General features: G+C 47.3%; 4 protein-coding genes across 4 annotated transcripts; 2 read left to right on the top strand and 2 right to left on the bottom strand.

Annotated features, from left to right (window-relative positions):
- Nucleotides 1-4,246: 4,246 nt before the first annotated feature.
- On the top strand, nucleotides 4,247-4,652 carry F5Y00DRAFT_266391 (uncharacterized protein; the record flags this gene model as incomplete). The annotated part of the gene is made up of 3 exons (XM_048011933.1): nucleotides 4,247-4,301; nucleotides 4,361-4,420; nucleotides 4,492-4,652. 3 exons carry the CDS (start codon nucleotides 4,247-4,249, stop codon nucleotides 4,650-4,652), a joined length of 276 nt encoding a protein of 91 aa, XP_047860592.1.
- A 2,850-nt stretch (nucleotides 4,653-7,502) lies between these two features.
- Nucleotides 7,503-8,514, top strand: F5Y00DRAFT_266392 (ribosomal protein S7; the record flags this gene model as incomplete). Its single annotated transcript, XM_048011934.1, has 2 exons — nucleotides 7,503-7,961; nucleotides 8,062-8,514. The coding sequence occupies 2 exons, from the start codon at nucleotides 7,503-7,505 to the stop codon at nucleotides 8,512-8,514; spliced, it is 912 nt and encodes a 303-aa protein (XP_047860593.1).
- A 524-nt stretch (nucleotides 8,515-9,038) lies between these two features.
- On the bottom strand, nucleotides 9,039-13,626 carry F5Y00DRAFT_196606 (PAB-dependent poly(A)-specific ribonuclease subunit PAN2). Its single transcript, XM_048005271.1, has 12 exons — nucleotides 13,442-13,626; nucleotides 13,216-13,323; nucleotides 12,983-13,158; nucleotides 12,786-12,912; nucleotides 12,137-12,729; nucleotides 11,663-12,088; nucleotides 11,363-11,613; nucleotides 11,143-11,309; nucleotides 10,981-11,085; nucleotides 10,526-10,928; nucleotides 10,254-10,467; nucleotides 9,039-10,205 (listed from the first exon to the last, which is right to left on the bottom strand). Exons 1-12 carry the CDS (start codon nucleotides 13,460-13,462, stop codon nucleotides 9,356-9,358), a joined length of 3,441 nt encoding a protein of 1,146 aa, XP_047860594.1. The 5' UTR covers nucleotides 13,463-13,626; the 3' UTR covers nucleotides 9,039-9,355.
- A 425-nt stretch (nucleotides 13,627-14,051) lies between these two features.
- On the bottom strand, nucleotides 14,052-18,068 carry F5Y00DRAFT_248308 (phosphoenolpyruvate carboxykinase-domain-containing protein). The gene is made up of 9 exons (XM_048009419.1): nucleotides 17,060-18,068; nucleotides 16,928-16,979; nucleotides 16,832-16,863; nucleotides 16,693-16,742; nucleotides 16,594-16,635; nucleotides 16,404-16,528; nucleotides 16,313-16,346; nucleotides 15,077-15,783; nucleotides 14,052-15,021 (listed from the first exon to the last, which is right to left on the bottom strand). The coding sequence occupies exons 1-9, from the start codon at nucleotides 17,436-17,438 to the stop codon at nucleotides 14,385-14,387; spliced, it is 2,058 nt and encodes a 685-aa protein (XP_047860595.1). The 5' UTR covers nucleotides 17,439-18,068; the 3' UTR covers nucleotides 14,052-14,384.
- Between the last annotated feature and the right edge of the window lie 740 nt (nucleotides 18,069-18,808).

Here is an 18,808-nt window from a genome sequence, read left to right on the forward strand (position 1 = left end):
CTCACCACCTTCAGTAAAATATCGCCTCGTTACTTTAAGGTATCCAATTGAAGACTTATTTCTATATTTAGATTGATCACTTATCGTCTGATGCAAGCACACATGGCCCGGATGATTCCTCGTTATTCCCATCGCCTCATCTAGATTCTAGGCACAGATTCGACTTATCACTTATCAGTCTAGCAGACGAATCTGAAAGACGACGAGATAGATGTGCTGTATGGCGGCGGGATGTTAGCCGGACGACGGGTGGCAACGGGAACTACTCCTACTACTCCTCAATGCCGTGTCACTATCCGTTTGTCGTACTCATACCGCGCCTTAGAATATGCGGGCAGCTTTCCCTTCTAAGACCTCTGCTTCAAACTATTACGCCTGTGACCTGCTATTTCTCTGAGGATGCGTTTAAAAGCCACGCCTCTGCACAAACGATGCCTACACGGGCTGTTGAGTTTCAATAGTTGCCCGACGTAGAGCTCCGACGGGACGGCGGAAGCGGCATGCTCTAATCCGCAACTGGCCCTCCTTGATATCTTTCGTATTGCTGGTTTCCGAGAGCTGGTACCCTTCGTGCTTCGTTGGCATGGTTCGAGAAGTAGTGCATGAGTGCTGGATTCATCTCTTTAACGACGAGAATACCTATTATGATAGCTCTGCGCGGCCCAATCACCATGGTCCATAGCGATGCCTGGTACTCAGCTTCATTTTTTTTCGCGAGGCAGGAGAGTCACCTACGCACCGCCACATTAGCCTCCAGCACTCGCGATTATGCGGAAGCCATTGGTCATTTCTATTAGCAATCACTGACGTCTTATTAGCTATTTTTCGGTGTCGCAGTTATCGTGGCACGTCGATCTACTACTGACTGTTTTTAGTTTCATTCGTCAGGTTTCTGAGCAGCTCTTCTGACACTTTGCCTCATTGCTAGATACCTAGCCTTAAAGCCAACGGGAAGTATGCGCTCTGCCTACTCCGCACGCCCTTGCAGCCAGGCACTATTGTGCCTGGATAAGGCGAGTGTTAATAATGGATCTACACAAGGATGTGGCCCTCCACATCAGCACGGAATGCATGGGTCTGCTCGTTGTAGCCCTTATGTACATAGGCACCAAGTCTCTCGGCCGAGCAACTGTAACCTTTAATCAGTCTGGACTTGGTACGTATGATACGGGGCTTCTGCATTCGTTTTAGTGCGACGCCTTTCCACGTTGCTCTGTATCCGACGATCCATACTGGCGGGTCCGATAATCAACGGTTACACGTCTTATGCTCTCCGGCGTGCATACAAACCACTAGTAGGACAAGATTACTTGTTTATCAAGTCGGAGACGCGCAGCGAGACTAAGGTACGGAGGACTAGCACACGAAAAGGATACAGTAGAACATACACTTGCCTTATCTGATACCACATACATGAGTATCATGATTAGGTTGTGTTTAAGTCAGTCAGTCAGTCAGTCTACGCCTGCATCGTTGAAAATGCCGCTGGGGTGCATCCCGCGTTCTCGTCCTTAGACCCTAGATTACGTCTGCTAAGATTCGGCACTCAGTCCGTGTTATATCAAGGTCTCGGCGAAGGAACTAGAGGGTATCCTATCTAGATACCCGTATTGCAGCCATTTTAAAGGCATAGGGCCGAGTAACCTGGAGAGGTAAGTTGCGTCTAAGTGCTCCCCAATGGCAAATGTGGCCCAACGCTTCGTGATCTCCCCACGATCCGTTCTCCCGTACCGACCTAGTAGCCGGGCAGTTCCCCTTACGACATCTAGTTTTCACCAGTCAAATATGTGAGGTACCTTTCTTTGACCCACTATGACATGTGCCTGACCGAAAAGGAGAGGATTAAACTGTAGATCATCGACTTTTACAATCAACCCGGAAAGTTGAAAAACGATTTGACATTGTTCCTGGTTATATTCTAGACGTACAGTTAGGGGTTTTCATAAAAGTTCTAAGCGAGAGCCAATAACCAATAACTCGATGCATCGTCCAGCCTAGTTCATGCCTAACTAGGTACCTTTACCGAGTACCCGGCCCAACAGAAGGACGAGAAAAGAACGTGGTCCCTCAACAGGCTACTTCTCTATACCCAAGTTGGACTTCTCAGACGAGATGCCGTGTATATCGCCGCTGTCGCCATGTCACCGGCCGTTTCTCGATTATTCCTTACGCTTGTGTTTAGTTCATCCAATTAGAATCGTGTGTTCCGATCAATTGGGTCGAAACTTGATACAGGGCCCCTGGCAAAAAGGGGAAAAAGAGCAAACATCTACAATAACAGCAAGCAAAACAAAAGGGCAAAAGGGGAAAAAAATACAAATACAGTAAATGCCGTTTGAAGGTTGTCATTGTTGCGTCAGAAATCAGAAAACCAATGCATTCATTCATTTAGGCCGAAAATCGTATGCCCGATTAAAACACGCGTCTTCCCTGCAAACATGGACGTGTAGTCGGTCTCGGATACATATCGATGAAATTTTACGATTTTACGTCGAGTCGGGGCTGTACTCCAATAGTACAGGTACGCCTCAAGACTCGGGGAATTTTCTTATTTGATCACAAATGCAAGAATGTCACGGCGGCGGTAGCTGTCCGTCGTGGCGCGGCTCAACCACGTTGTTGGGTCTGAATCGTCACGCACAGCACGCAATAACCAAGGCTTTCCTACGTCTAGCCTGCTCCGAGCCGTACTATTCTTGACACACGCTTCAGGGGTGTTTTATATGTTATTCTTATTGGTCGTAAATCTGCTCTCTTAGGGCTCGGGTTGAAACAGATAAGTCAAAAGCTGATCAGCCACCCCAGTTACTTGATTGTCATACAGCCGCGTAATAAGATGCATATTATGTATCATACTACCTACCTACCTACCTACCTAGTATGTATGATACCTAGTATGTATGATATACTCCGCACCCACACCTAGATTCCCTACGACAGCTCAGTGAGACTCGTTCAACATAATATCTCCGAACTGGCTGGGGAGGGGTGGTATGACGATTGGTCCGCTACGTCAAGTTTGACAACAATACACAATACATCGGCCATCTGCCTTGCCTTTCTTTCTCGCATGCTCGTGAAGGCCTCGCAGGAAAGCTGCCACAAGCTGTGGTCCCTAGGGGCCCCGCCACCCAACCTTTGGCTTACAGCGAGTGGTACGGTATTCTAACCCTTTCTTTTCTCATCTATAGGCATCTATCCTTTCAAAATTTGTGTTATTTTTCTCATGCATCGCGTATAGAGTATCATCAACACGTTTCACGTATTGGATACATATACACCCCGTCTTACTTTATCAATCTCCGTAACATTCCCTACTCACCTTGCTCGGTCAGCATGGGGGCGTGTATCGATCTTTACCATATCGCCTCCCAAGTTCCCTTTTTATTTCACAGCCTATCGTTACTATCGCGCTCGAGGACAGTATTCTTGTTACTCAAACTAGAATACCACTCGGCTACATCTACCCCGAAGTCCTCTGTTATGAGGAAGATACACTTAGTAATGAGGCTGATGTAGGAAGAAACATGAGCAAAGAGAAGAGAAGAAGAAGAAAAGAGAAAAAAAGCAATCCTTCAACAACCCACCTAGATATGTTTGCTTCCAAGACATCCCGCCCAGACATGATGACCCTAGTAAGCAGCTGGAAATAATAGAGAAGGAATTGGTATGCTCACTTGTAACTTATATCGGCGATGAGAACCGTCGTTTATCTCCTACCTCATCCTCCTCTCCTGCCACATCAACGCCTCTCTGGAGCTGAACCTGTCACCCACCCACCACGTACACACACACGATGCATGATGCCGTCTCCTCTGCCGAATAATTTCCCTTTCATAGCCGTACAGTACCGTTGCGCAAACAGCTAGGCGGCCACTAACTAATCCTTTCCTGCCACATCATCCGCTGCCTCTTCACCACTCATAATTCTGATTTTACTTGCCCGTTCCTTGATGCCTATGCGCGTACGTAGCTCATATTCTTCGTCCATGCTGCTGGCCGTGTCTCTCCTTTCCCAATCGAGAAAACACGAGGACACCGATTCTAGCTCGAATATATATAAGGTATTTACATAGCCCATCTTCCACATGGTCTTGAGCGCTAGTTTCTTCCTTGGTCTATATCATACAAGCACATCAAACGCATCAAGCATATTCTTGGCTTCCACACTCTGTTATCGTACAAGGTTTCCTCTACCTAAAGTATCAGCTTATCCCATTACTTTCTACGAGTCTATCCAATCACCATGCCATCTTCACAGCAACAGGCTTCGGGCACACCATGGCAAGACCGGCTGGCAGGTGGGCAAACCTGATCTCACCTAGAAACTTATAAGAGTATAACTAACACGCTTGGCCAGAGGTCTGCCGCGAATACCAGATTCAAGCTCCTCATTTTCAAATCGTATCTGACCGGCGTGGTGAGTCTCTCTCTTCCAATATTCATCGACGCATATAGGTGATAGCTGACCGGGTCTTCCTTGATCGTTAGGCGGTCGTACCGCGTGGTCTAGTATAGTTACCGTTTACGGCAAGCGAATCGAGGCGCGGTATTGGTACGACGGGAGGAACATCACCAATGCTAGGGAAGATGCCGCGGAGGCGGCCTTAACCTGGCTTTCCAACCAAGCAAACTTATCAAACAGCTGGTAGACGGCTCTTCGGGAAAACAAACCGACTACGAACATGTTTGATATTTAAGGGTTCTCCAACCGACATGCGTGGCTCCTATTTTTCGATCGCCTTCCGCATTTGCGCGATTGATTCACCTCGACACACCCTATTCCACCCGACAGCAATATTTGATTTTTGGTTTGGGGTTATGTCTCCTCGCTTTTACGACTTGAACTTCCTGTTCTGTACGATATTGGCAAATCGGAGTTTGGGAAAGGATCTGGCTGCCCCACGGCAAGGACACGAGAAAGAAAGGAAGGGTAAAAAAACGAGGGTTGGGGAGAGCAACTACATGAGCATTCTATGGATTCGGCGCAGGTTCCTCATCATTGATTGGTTTCCAACGGACACAGCTTGGGGGTTTCAGTATTCTTGTCCGCCACGACCATTTTTCAGGTAGCGAGGGCGTGTTTTACACTACGACAGCGGGGGATCATCCCCAGGAAAACCAGGAAAGGGTTTTAAAAACAGGGATTATTCGGGGAGGACCAGGCGCAGAACTTCGGTTTTTTTTGGGGACCCATTTGGTCGTTTCTCGTTTCTCGAGAAAAATACTCGTCGCGAGGGATTGTGTTGGATTTTCTCTCTTACCTCTCTTCGTTTCAACTGTTCCAATGCGACCTTTTGAAAATTATAGCGGAACAGACGGAAAGAGAAAAGCAAAACCTCACCCCCGTGAAACCAACTATCGATAGACACATCGCTCGGCCGATTTTCCATTAGAAATCGTGGACTTACCTATGCCACCTACTAATTACAAGGATGAGATTTTGTTGGGCTCATCTAGCTACCTAGGAAACGGGCCTGAGACATGCGCGAAAGAGCGAGGGAAAGGAAAAGAAAAAGTAAGGGTAATGGGTCGTCTAGAGAGAGGTGGGAGGAAGGGAAGGGAAAGGGGAAAATGGGATAGGATGCGATCACTTGATGAGGAGTAAATGAATGATGTCGATCTCCTAGCTTTCATGTTGTCGTTGCTTTTCCGTTCTTCTTTTGTCAATGGAACCGAGAGGGATAAATACCCGATATGATGTTTAAATGCTTTCCCGATGACGTGATGACAGATCAGATAGACTCATCGAAACATCTTGTATATAGGCGTCGTGCGTGTCAATGTTCCTGCTTACTGTAGTATATATGCGCATGCATGCACTCCTGAAATTCGTCTGATGAAAACAAAATGCGCGATGCTACGCCAGCCAGGGACAAGGCGTAAGCTAGGTTAGTCGCCCTACAACATGGTACTAAATGTGTTGTTACCTTATGAGCCCTATGATCCCCATCTTCGTAGAGTAATCATGAAGTATATAGTATTAATATACTTCATAGCGTGCTATGGTCTTGTGCCGGTGTTCGGGAGGAATACGAGGGTGTAAGCATGGCCGTTCCACTCACATAAACATATCCATTTTTCGATGGGTTTTGGCTGCAGATATCCATTGTCAGCTAGGTAGTGTATGTAGGTATAAGCTGACGATGGAGAAGATACCACGGCATACGACCTCCCGGCTTTAAAGCAAGGTCAGGTGCTCCATTATATTACGCCATCGCGGATCTGGTTTAAAGCCCAACCGGCGAGTAACCTTAGATGTAGCCTCACGAACTGCGACCTAACTCGACCGGTGAGCTCCACAGCGTTATCAGCTCGCATACGGTAACTATCACCTGCAACCCTATAGTCATACGACCGGTTCTCGTCGCGGAAATGGCATCCGAAGGATGGGTAATTCTGAGACATGGTGAGCTCAGAGGCGCCGAGGCGGCGCAGCCCAAGTAAGGCCTTAGGAGTGGTAGGCGTGGTAAAGATTTAAGACATTCATGTCTCATAGTAATGTCCTAGTGTACCTATGCTAGGTAGGTACCTAAACCGGGCGTCTTGAACTTTCGAAGGCGTCCTCCCATAGAGAGACACGTCTCCACCGCACAGGCACCAGCATACATAAGATGGGATGAAGAAGAGGCACTTCCTAAGCGGGTTTCCAAGAACCCCATGCACTGACTCTGCCGCTGCGGGCTGAAATCCTTTCCTCAGGTTGCTGTAATGTATGTACATATAAATACCCGCATAATCGACGTGGACATGGTGGGGTCAAGCCAAGGAACAGGTAGCCCTGTTACAATCCGGTTACCCATCACACGCGTGGGGGAAGTAGGATGGGGGAACGATCTGGAGTGGGTGTGACGGTAAAAAAAAGGGGGAAGATGATGGATGGCTTAGTTGCTTTTAAGTTGATTTCTACTGGAACTGTTCTAGATTTCCTGGAACACGGGAAGAAGGATGTGTTCGGAGAAAGAAAAAAGTAAACAGCGATATATATAAACTAGTGTAAGGAGATAGAACACTATTATGCTTAATTTTCATCTCGCTTTTAAATAAGAATAGGTCATATGCAAGATCGCCCAATTAGAAAAAAATGACTGCAGACGAAAAATGAGATGTCATAAAAAGCCCCTGAGACTCGTATACCTACATATTGGAATAAATGTGGCTTAACTTGAATTATGTGAATATGTGAATATGTGAATATGTGAATATGTGGCGGTGTCTTGCTTTTAAGACGATAAGATAAACCCCTCCATCTACATTGATAAGAGCATAAGTACCTAACGTAAGTGGTCCGTGCTCCGGATTAATTGTGCGCCAGGGATGTTGCAGCTACCGAATCGCATTATTACCTATCAGATAACATTTTTTGCCGTAGCCATCATCATCATCATAGGTATCGACACAAGAATATCGCATTTGGGGACGACGAGGACGAGGAAGTGGCATTGAAAGTAGGAATTGGTTTCACAGTCGATACACCTACTTGCAAAATCAAAACCGGCCTCATGTCTTGCAAGTTGACCCCTTGGGGCGCAGCCGCCGCCGTCCGGAATCTCAGCATACGAACGCGACAAGCACCTACAACCGCCTTCCGAATAGCGTCCCGTCCGGCACAACAGCCAGCATACCAGACGCCCTTCTTAATAGCGAGGAGAGGCTTTACAGATGATACCGACACGAGAATACCACCCCAATCCGAAACCCCACCACCACCAACTCCCGCAGAATATGTCCCCAAGCCGCCCGAGACCTTCGCGCCGAACTTCCTCAACGCCGAGGCCATAGCCGCGCTCGAGAAAGCTGCTGCTAACCAGGCTCTCTACGACGAGGGCGACGAAGGCTTGTTGTTCAACATGCCCGACCGCGTCGGCAAGGGCCAGCAGCTGCAGGACAGATACCATCCTGTAGTAGAGCAGGTCACGAAGCTCTTGATGAAAGACGGGAAGCTAGCTCAAGCGCAGAGGGTACGTCGGTTATTCCGTCCTTCGTTATGAGAAACACGCATGAGGAAGAATATAACATAATAAAAACCAAGCTAACCTCTCCATCAACCCCAAAAAACAGAACATGGCCATGATCCTCAACTACCTACGCACAACCCCCGCGCCCAAAGTCTCCCCCCTCCGCCCCCTCCTCCCCGGCAGCCCCCCCGCCGACCAGCTGCCCCTCAACCCCCTCCTCTACCTAACCCTAGCCATCGACTCCGTCGCGCCCCTGATCCGAATCCGCAGCTTGCGCGGCGCCGCCGGCGGCGGGCAATCGCTCGACCTGCCGCAGCCCATGGCGGCGCGCGCCCGCCGCCGCATAGCCGTCATGTGGATCCTGGACGCGGTGCGCCGCAAGCGGTCCGCCGGCTCCGGCCGCGCCCAGTTCGCCACCCGCTTCGCCCAGGAGCTCGTCGCCGTCGTCGAGGGCAAGTCCACCGTCTGGGATAAGCGCAATAGCATCCACAAGCTGGGCACCGCCGCGCGTGCCAATTTGACGCATCATGCTGTCGTGGGGAAGCGGAGGAAGTAAGTAAGTAGGAGGTAGCTAGCTAGCTAGCTAGCTGGTAGAGAGGGAGAGAGGGGGAAAGAGAGATACGGATGCCGAGACGGTTATTGGCTCGTGGGGGGAAGGGAAGCTACAGCTACCGAGGGAACTGGACCGAATCGAATCGAATCGGAGCGTTCCTGGTGGGATATCGTACCTATAGAAATATGTAGGTAGATGGTCAGCTGTGACACCTTGTACGTACGCATCTATGTATGTATGATATAAATTAAAACTCATGTACAAAGACGATATACACTGCTTACCACACATTCTCCTGATGACATGCCTACCCCGGTGGTAATTGAGTGTACGAACGATATAGCTACATTTCCAGGTGAAGCTTATGGTTCTCTTACCTCAAGTTGAATGTTATTGCTATTGATAAACTTGGATCACATACCGACTTACTACACTACTAATAATGAAGGCTCGATAGACTTAAAAGGATTGTGGAAGAGACCAGACCAAAGAAAATATCAAGAGGAAGTCAATTTTCATCGAAAACTGCCATCTAAGATTAATTTAATTTTTTTCTCGTTGCTGTACTAATTACGTAGCGACTATTCTACCGCTCCCTCCTCCTTCACATTTAGCAGAATATAGCTTCGTCGTATGCCAAAGGGGAATCTTTGCTGCTTCTCATGAGTCTTGTAAACAAGTGCAAAATGAAGACTCGTAACACTGGCAGTCTGCAACTGAACGCAATAAAAAGCAATTCCTTCCTTAGTCCTCAATGCTAGACGCTCAAAGTAGTTCACCCATTTTATTTCTTCCGCATACGCATTATCAAGAATTGCACAAATACCTCGGGGTCGCCCTGGCACTATCTCGAGCCCAGCCCCCTTCCTGGCGTCGATAATGGCGTTCCGGGCACAAGGGCGCTAGGCTTTCTAGACGGCGTCGTTGGCCCGACCGTTGTCGTCCCATCTACCGGTGGGGTATCCGTCCTGGGGACATTGCCATTTGAATTTACTTTAGCTGGGGGCTTGAAGTTAGAGGCGACGCCTTTCGCATAGATCTCCTGTAGCATAGTATCGAGAACGCCCGCCTCGCTGAACTCCTGATACTTGCGGTATAGTTTTAAGGCCGTCCTAGCGTCCTCGATGGAATCGTGCGTGCTCAGCTGAATATCTTCTTTGAGGAGCGTGTGTGCAAGGAACTGCAGGCTGAGTTTCCGAAGGCGCTCCTTAATGAAAAATAGATCGCTCGTGTCAATGACTTGCGCTTTCGGTACGTGAATATTGATGACTCGAAAATCTTGCTTCAAACCGTGGCCCAGAAATTTACACCCAAGGTTCAAGAGAATCCAAATTTTCTTGTACGCAATCTTCAACGGAACAAGGTTGTGTCCTCTCTGCTGTGCCGTTGTTATATCTAAGTCTTCGGGGGTAATCCCGGAGTACGAGGTTAGGTAGTCAACGACTTTCTCCTTTATAGTGATATAGTCATCAATAAACGGCACTCCTTCGTCCATACCGTTACCTCGGACGATGGAATTCCTGGCTAAAGCGTGTACTGTTGGCCGGATAATTTTTGAGTCGCCGTCCGAATGCATCTCGACTTCCGGCTGTGAAATCTTGACAAATTCTGTGTCGATTGCGACAATCGTATCTGGTCCAGCCGGCTCAGTTTGCCGATCCAAAGTCCGATAAGTCTTATCGGCTCGATCAGCTCTGTATATTTATTAGTATAGTTTGCGATTTAACAGGCTGTAGACTTACTGGAGATCTAGATATAATAGCCTAGAATCTAGATTCTGTTTCCAACTGGAATCAAGCTGATTGTTGGCGGATTTTATTTGATACGTAATGACAGAAGGTGTCTTCCATGATGTATTGAATGTAAGTGCCTCCTGAGGAGGGATGGGCTTGACGTGAAAATCGTTAAAAAGGTACCACTGACTTTGGCCGGGGGCCGTCGGCGCAGAATGTGCGACTAGACTCACGTATTAGTTTTTTTCAAATAGCCAGATTCTAAGAATATGGGAACTTACTATTTGTCATGGCTACAAGGTGCGATCTCTGCTGCTGACCACCCTCGATATTGACGGCAAGGCCAGTCAAAGAATATACCGTGATGTTATGGATCCCCCGCTGCAAATGCAGTTTCAAGTCTTCACCCTCGAAGCAGAAGAATTGGCCATTGTCCACTATGACGCCAATCTCTTCTGGCAACCATCCAGGTGTAGCCCAGAGTCTCCGGTGCTCATTGTTGTTAATTGCGGTCGTAAGCATCAATACGCTGGGTATCCTATGTATCGTCTTTCGGGTGGCCAATGTCTGGTACCTATGGCAATTATTACACCAACCTTTGTTGGTAGTCTCCCTCTCTACACTCATCTTCAGCACTTGCGAAAATGTTGTTCCTCGCATTCTTGGGTTCCTGTGTCCGGATTTCTGTGATAATGAGCTTGGATTGTTTGTTTTGTTAGAGGTGAGCTCGACTTACATTTTGAGGGTACATTAATTCGTTCACCATCGTATGGTCAGCTTTCGTAGTTTCGCTCCGACAATTCATGCATCTGATGGAGCTAGTTGCGGATGTTTGAAAGAGCTATAACCGATGGTTAGTAAAGGTTATATTTTAGAAGACATAACCAAGTAGATTTACTTCTTCGAGTGCTCCGGGACGCGGTGATTCCGCGCTATGAGAATGAGGATTTTGAATCATTTGGCTATAGTTCTGAGTCATCTGTCTGAGGAGATATCGAGCCAAGTGCTGGAGCATAACGGTCCGCGACGCATGAGGTTCTTCTTCGAGCAGACCCAACTTGCCCGCTAGTCAAGTTCATCAGTAAACCGTTGGGAGGAATATAGATATAACTACTTACCTTCAGGATGATAACTAAGGGTTTTAGTGAAGTTGGATGCTTGGCAAGCCTCTCCTTCTGCCTTGTAGAGCATGTCGAAGAGAAATCCCAATTCGCAGAGGAGACATAACTCATCTACACAAGCCGTCGCTGCGTGTTGAAGAGCAATATTTCGGATCAATGGGGTATAATGCATCACCTGTAGTAGTGGGTTGGCATAGGCGTTAACAATATGATTCTGTAAACCCGAATACTGCGTTTTGTTGAAATAACTGGTCTTTCTATTAGCATGCGCTGCACAGGGGGGGCATATCAACTTACCCAAAATCGAAATCGTCAATTCCGAATTTACTATACTTTATTTCAATATTTTGATATAGCTCGGGGACCTCAATCTTTAGGCTTTCCAGCTTATTATCTTGTAAAATCTGCGGAATTTCGGGCACAACTTCTTCAGGAGCTGGTGTCCCGGCCGGGGACTTTGCCGCTTCTCTAGCCTTCTCGCTTAGGAACTTCGGTGGTTTTAGAGAGCTTTGGGAATTTTCGTTGTTTCGGGTATCTTCGACTTGATTTCTCCGCAATGGTCGAGTATTCTTACCAAAGTAACCCCATTCTCTCTCCTGGAGCGTTGCCAAGAACTGCGCATCGATCTTAACAGGAGGGGCACCAACTTCTGTGATCATATTGCTTGGCCATGCCGACAGCAGTACTTCTCTATAGTATGGCATGCCGACGGCGCTCAATGGCCTGGTATTCTGTCAGTAAATGAACCCATATAAGTTGGAGTACACTTACGTATCAGGAGAATCAAACTCGATTCGGGGCCCCGTCCCCGTCCCGGAGTCCGCCGTCTCTATCGGAGTAGGAAATTCAGCGAAATGAATCTTGCTCGGCGAGCCCCAGAGGTGGATATAATATTCAGCATCCGCAAGAGCAATCGCTTCCCCTGAAGAAGCAATTTCTATCATTGAAAAATAACTGAGGTTATTTGCTTGACGCACATTGCTAGTGTTAGGGTTCATCAGATCAACCACGTGCATCTGCCCGATCTGTGACATAACAATACTGGTTGTCGACATTCGAGGATGCATTCGCACATAGGCAGCACCGGCCGGGAATGGGATAGGGGACATAGATATCATGTTCTTCAGATCGAACACATTGACGAATGGGTCAGGCATGTAGTTACCCCCGTGTCTCATGGAGTATCCGCAGGTAACGATGAAATCGTGCTGCGCATCCATGTCGTTAATTGCAGCCGTATGCGCGTTCCATATTTTGATGACCTGAAAGCTGACGGGGTCGATTATGTGGACGGCACCGGTAGAGGTCGCGGCGCATATATACCGACTTCTTCTCATGATCGTGTATTTGTGCTCGGTGGGCAACTGGCAAGCGATTAGCAGTGGCGCAATTTTAATTTATACCGATTAATCAACTGTACTTGTTTGGTTATCTCGCCCTTATTAATGTCGATCACAAACATCTTGTCCTGCTCGCCGGCGGCTAGTATCTCGGCAGTGCCCTTCGACGTGAAGCTCATGCACCGTAGTTCCTGCATATCCTCGCTCCTGTGTTTCCTTGGATGAGTATTGACCGAAAGCCTTCCCGAATGAAACCGATGGGGGGAAGGGAACCCACCTAATCGACCACAAGGGTGGACCTCTTCTCAATGCCATATGTACACCGCGGGAGCCCAGAGCTATAACGCCCTTATCGTTAAAGAGTATCTGTCGGACAGGCCCATCTTGGGAACTATGGGTTTTAAAGGATGTGTATGGCTGTAGTTTTGTACCGTAAAATGAGGATACTCGGCCCTGCGATAGCTATCAGCCTCGTTGTAAGACGGAGCATTGGTGGGATATCGTACGTACATATTCGTTGCCAGTCCATAAGAGCTCCTGGCTAGTATCGAAGGCTAAGACAGTGACAGGTGTCGGCATGGCCCGGAGACCGGGTGGTGGGAAAGGTATGCGATGAACCTGTGAACATGGAATAGAGTCAGCCTTGCATCCAACGGAGTAACTCGACGATGTCTGAATCAAACCTAGCCCCTCGAACGTATTTGTCGATTTCGAATTGATCATAAGAAATACTCACCTCGTCCCAATCTCCGTCCATTTTGGCGGATTTGTCATGATCGAACTAGTCGCATTGGAAGAAGATATATTTCACCCGCAGCGTAGACAAATTGAGGGGCGTCGCGTATGTATAAAATATAAAATATGAGAAAGAAGTTGAGATATCCCACTTCCATTTGCTAGGATTAAGTACCTAAGGACTAGGTTAGGATCTACGTTTACACTATTACGTTAGACGGCGTACGTCTGCACAGTATAGATGGAAACACTGTACACAACAGGGATAATACCCAAGGTTTGAATTTATGCACCTAAACGTATAGCACAGGCCCACCCTTACCTCTTCACCTTTAGGTAAGTTTTCAGACAGTGCTCTCACTAAGCTTCATGCCTCAACAATAATTTGTATAATATCTACCTATGTTCTGCAATGCTAGGTAGCATCTTATGGGGGTATTATGTTTATTTGAAGGGCTTATAAGTTCTACCTAGCATCGGTAAGACAGGTACTTACCTAGGTAGGCTACTTAAGGCAATTGTTTGAGTACAGAAAAGCCGTATGAAAAATGTCGTTTACGACTCTCAAAGGAATTAACCAGCTAATCCGAGGCCACACATACGATAAAACATAGGAACGAATTTCTTTAGATTGTTGTATCCTAATTCTTTTTTCATAAGAAAAGACTATCTAATTTCAATTGCACCCCGCCAATGGATGGTGCTTCACCAAAGCGTGCTTACGCCGTGTGCAATTACTCGGTATCCTCGCGTTCGATTTATACAGCCAGCTCTTATTCGTCTGGTTTCGCATCCGGTGTATTTGCGTAGACCGGCCGCGGTTATTATCCCGCGGATGCGTCATTCCCTAAAAATCATGCCAGATGCTCAACTCCCAACTGATGGAAAAAAGAAGACATCGAAAAATGGGGGGATGCTGTGAAGCGTCTCGTTTTTTTCTTTTCTTAAACAACCGGGCCAGCTGCCTTGACGTCGTCTGTAGCTTCTGACTCGTACTTCTTGAAGTTGTCGATGAACAGTCCACCAAGCTTCTTGACTTCCTCGCTAAAGCTGTCTAACCCCGCAGTCCAGGCAGTCTTGGGGTTGAGAAGCTCTGAAGGCACTCCAGGACATGTCTTGGGGACCTGGAGGTTGAATACTTCATATGTCTCATACTCAGCCTTCGCTAACTCGCCTGAGTGAATGGCATCCAAGATTGCACGAGTGTACTTGAGCGGGCAGCGCTTGCCGCCGTGGATATAACCGGCACCGACCCAGCCGGTGTTCAGGAGCCAAGCATTCGCTGAGTGGTGTTCTATCTTGTCTGCTAGCATCTTCGCGTACCTCATAGGGTGCAGAGCAAGGAAGGGCTGAGCAAAGCATGATGAGAAAGTAGCTTCAGGTTCTAATACACCTTCCTCAGTACCAGCCATCTTGGAGGTGTAACCAGAAATGAAGTGGAACATGGTCTGCGCGCTATTAAGCTTTGATATCGGCGGCAATACGCCACGCGCGTCGCAGGTTAACAAGATAATGTTGCTAGGGTGGTTTGTCGACAGACAGGGAATCTTGGCGTTGTTGATATACTCAATAGGATAGGCACTAAAAGTTGTCAGTTTCAGCTTGACCATAACGTGTTGTAAGGAAGTCAACTCACCATCTCGTATTCTCGGTGAGGGTAGCGTCGTCATAGTCGACCTCTCTAGTCTCTTGGTCGAAGACAACATTCTCAAGGACGGAGCCGAAGCGGATAGCGTTGAAAATATCTGGTTCCTTCTCTGCCGAGAGACCGATGCACTTTGCATAGCAACCGCCCTCAATGTTGAAGACGCCGCGCTCGCTCCAGCAGTGCTCGTCGTCACCGATTAAAGCTCGGTGAGGATCGGCAGATAGGGTTGTCTTGCCGGTTCCGGAAAGGCCGAAGAAAAGCGTGACATCGCCTTTCTTGCCTTCGTTTGCAGACGAGTGAAGAGTAAGTACATTGTGCTTAATAGGCATTTCATAGAATAATACGGTGAAAATGCCCTTCTTCATCTCGCCTGCATACTCAGTACCGAGGATGACCATCTCCTTGTCGGCAAAGTTAATGGCGACCGAAGTTCCCGAGGTCATCCCTTCGGTATATCTGTTAGCCGGGAAACTTCCGGCGTTGTAGATCGTGTAGTCGGGGTGGAAATGCTCCAGCTCCTCTCGCGGAGGGCGGATAAGCATGTTGCGCATGAACAAGGCATGGTAGGCACGGGCACAGATAACTCGAACTCGGATTCGGTACTTTTCATCCCAGCCTGCATAACCGTCGACGACATAAATTCTCGATCGGGTGTTCAAGTAGTCGACAGCACGTTCGCGGTTGATTTTCCATACCTAAATCATCCTCATGTTAGCTAATGCCAAGTCGTCTTAGATCCAGATCGTGGTGAGGATAAATTTGGCACGTGAGACGTGATAATCTTGTGGGGCTGAGAATATCCCGGCCTTGTGGAAGTGCGGATGCGGATAGGCGGGGTGCATGTTATTGCCGGATCTGGGCCGAGTTGCCCGGGGTCTGAAGCCAAGATGACGCCAATGACAGGGGTCATCTCCAGCTCAACAGGTCTAGGCCAGGCGCCACGAGACTTCTCGAGAGGTGCGTGATTCAAACTGAATCTGGGCAATCGGAGTAGCAACCAACCAAAAACTCAATATAATTGTTATTAAGGGTTGCTTAGGAAATCTGTGACGCATAGAGGTCGTCATACTCAAACCAAGTAGAGGTTGAGGATAACAACCTCAACGTAGCAAGGTTCGCCTTTAGGAGGAGTGGGGAATCATGGTGAAGAGAGAAACGATGGGAGATGGATGCAGTGTTTGTTGATGGTAATTCAGCGTATAATGACGACAATTATCCTCTTACCTCAGGAGCCATTGGTTTATTAACGGGTCCCCACCTGAAAAGAAGTTAACTATCATCTCATGACGCGTGTGATTGACACGGGAATCCTTACCAGATATCCTTTTCTGATGACGGTTCTTTTACAATCCTCTTATCCGATGGTGACCGACCGGTCTTTGAACCAGAGTAGGCCGTCAACGCACCGCTCGATGCGATGGCCGAGCCCATCTCATACACCTTTAATGTCCCGTTAGTATGTGTTGGATGTTGGTCGCGTGACCTGGTCTAGGAGGTCATCTTACAAGAGCATCTTCGTATAGGGCAGGAACTGAAGGGTTAGGAATCTGTTTATTTCGTCAGTGTGATTTCCAATAGGCATCCTCAATATAGAGACGGCTTACAATGGCAACTCTATCGTAGTCGATGTGTGCCTTCTCATGTAGCTCCTCCTCTAAATTTAATGTTAGTGGGCAAACGAACAAAGGATAGGCGGGTAGGCGGATAGTGCCGAATATTGAGTTTAAACTACTTGACTCGTACCTAGCTCTGTGTGCTCCCTTTCCTGGTGAGGTCTACAAAAAGTAAGTTAGCAAAGAGCTCTCTATTCATTGTGTACCTTGGAATGGGGATACTCACTCAACACCAGTAGGATGAAGGGCTGTTTTGTTGACTTTGTTGTTGGAAATCACTAGAAGAGCAATGTTAGCTCTCCAAGGCTAGGAATTCAGGAATGCCGCATTCTCCTCGCTTTTTTCGAGGTCAACTTACTCTTGTTTTGTTGAAGAAGAGAACGGGAATGACCATTGGTGAGCTGCTGAAACTTTGGACCCTTTACTGTAGGATCAGTGTAGGGAGTAGCAGCTCTGACAACTGGGTCGTTCATGGTTCTTAAGCTGGAGGAATTTCGGAAGATGACACGATGATAGCAGCTAAAGGGACAATAGCAGCCGAAGACAGACGGGAAATATCGATATCTAATTTGATTAAATGGAGTAGTGGACAAAACCCCGGCAATGCTTGTAGACTTAAGGTAACTTTTCGGTCTACTAGCCACGGCACGGACCCGAGGATATATAGGAGAGAAGGAAGATGTGGAGATGGCGAAGTTTGAGCGAGACATTCCACTGGCCAGCAGTTTCGTTGTCATTGATTAGGCACTGAGGCACGAATTCAAACCGGAGCGGGCCACCCTGCCATCATCGGGAAGAATGAGCTGAACAGGACTTTCTCTTTGTTTCCTGTCTCGGTACCCTAGCAAGGATGTTGTGGCGTTGCGTTGCGTAGCGCGTAAGGTAAGCCGTCAGGCCGTGAAAGATCTTGAACGAGGTTGGTTTAGAGGTTTGTTCTAGCAAGCCTGCAAGTCCAGGTGGATCGTGGATCGTGGATCATGGATCGGCATCTAGGAGGTGAAAAGTTGGTGTGTGGTGTCATATGCAATTGACCTTCCTTCTATTCCGTTTTTTCCCATCAGCCTCCCCCAAACTATCAATCCTTGCAACGTCCTGTAATTGACCTGTAACCTATTGCACCTACTGCACCTATCAATATCCCGACTAGGATTATAGCCTGTCGGCCTCAAGTTTACCCATCATTTTTCGTCACCTGTGCATCAAGATCTACATTACATGGTACACTACGGTTCATTGTATTTACCTACTTGACTCGAGTAACTAAGACTTTACCGATGATTCCAGAAAATTATCTTGCCCATATTGTTGTTACTGCAGATTTGTAAAACACCTGAACACCTGCACGAAAAGAAAAATTAAATCAGGGGAAATGGAAGTTGGAGAAATCGGCAAACAATGGCGGGGTACTAGTAGGTACGTACTTCCCCGTCTTTTCGATGGCCCCACATGGAAGCTACATGTAATTAGAAGGGTAGACCCGGGTACATGGGCAAGAGACAAGGTGCCTAAGATACAATTATGATGTACCTTTAAGAGCCTCGGGAACATTGAATTTACATAGGTATGTACCTAGGTACCTATTATACAAGACCTAAATGAAGTAGCACTACGGAATAGAACTAATGCCAGTTAATAAAGAAATGGCATCGGTATAAAACCACTTATACACATACATTAGCGTCAGGATATAAGTCCTAGGTACCGTACTTTTACAGTAAATAAGGACCAGACCGTAGATCTACCGTTTGAGGCTCTATTACTATTCGAATATATAAACGTCTTATAATAATTCCCGTTGTATATACAATTGGTATATTTTTGGTTGGCTATTTAAACGGTTTATATATATACGAATGGTTTTTTTCTTACGAATGGTTTTTTTTTAACCAACGGTCTTTTTGCGGTCCTAGTACGGTCCGGGAAAGTGTAATACTAGGAGGTAATTAAGTAAGGAAGGTGTAATACTAGTAGGTAATCAAGTAAAGAAGTTGCGAATGCCACCTTATATACCCAAGTAATTACAAGCTATACGCGCCTGTATGTAATAGTCTATTTGAATAGTAACCTCGTAGCCGTAGCCGTAGCCGTAAAGCGTTCGAAAGTAATA

The sequence above is a fragment of the Daldinia vernicosa genome (assembly GCF_022497035.1).
Source record: "Daldinia vernicosa strain CBS 139.73 unplaced genomic scaffold F5Y00scaffold_70, whole genome shotgun sequence".
Lineage (NCBI taxonomy): Eukaryota > Fungi > Ascomycota > Sordariomycetes > Xylariales > Hypoxylaceae > Daldinia > Daldinia vernicosa.

Excerpts from the sequence above, each read along its gene's own strand:
- F5Y00DRAFT_196606 (XM_048005271.1), bottom strand. The coding sequence starts at position 13,462 with ATGGACGGAGATTGGGACGAG. Across the intron at positions 13,324-13,441 it reads TGGACGGAGATTGGGACGAG|GTTCATCGCATACCTTTCCC; the intron begins GTGAGTATTTCT and ends CCATGTTCACAG. Across the intron at positions 11,310-11,362 it reads CCTTAGTTATCATCCTGAAG|CGGGCAAGTTGGGTCTGCTC; the intron begins GTAAGTAGTTAT and ends GAACTTGACTAG.
- F5Y00DRAFT_248308 (XM_048009419.1), bottom strand. The coding sequence starts at position 17,438 with ATGACAACGAAACTGCTGGCCAGTGGAATGTCTCGCTCAAACTTCGCC. Across the intron at positions 16,636-16,692 it reads ACTACGATAGAGTTGCCATT|ATTCCTAACCCTTCAGTTCC; the intron begins GTAAGCCGTCTC and ends CGAAATAAACAG. Across the intron at positions 15,784-16,312 it reads ATAAACCAATGGCTCCTGAG|GTATGGAAAATCAACCGCGA; the intron begins GTAAGAGGATAA and ends AGGATGATTTAG.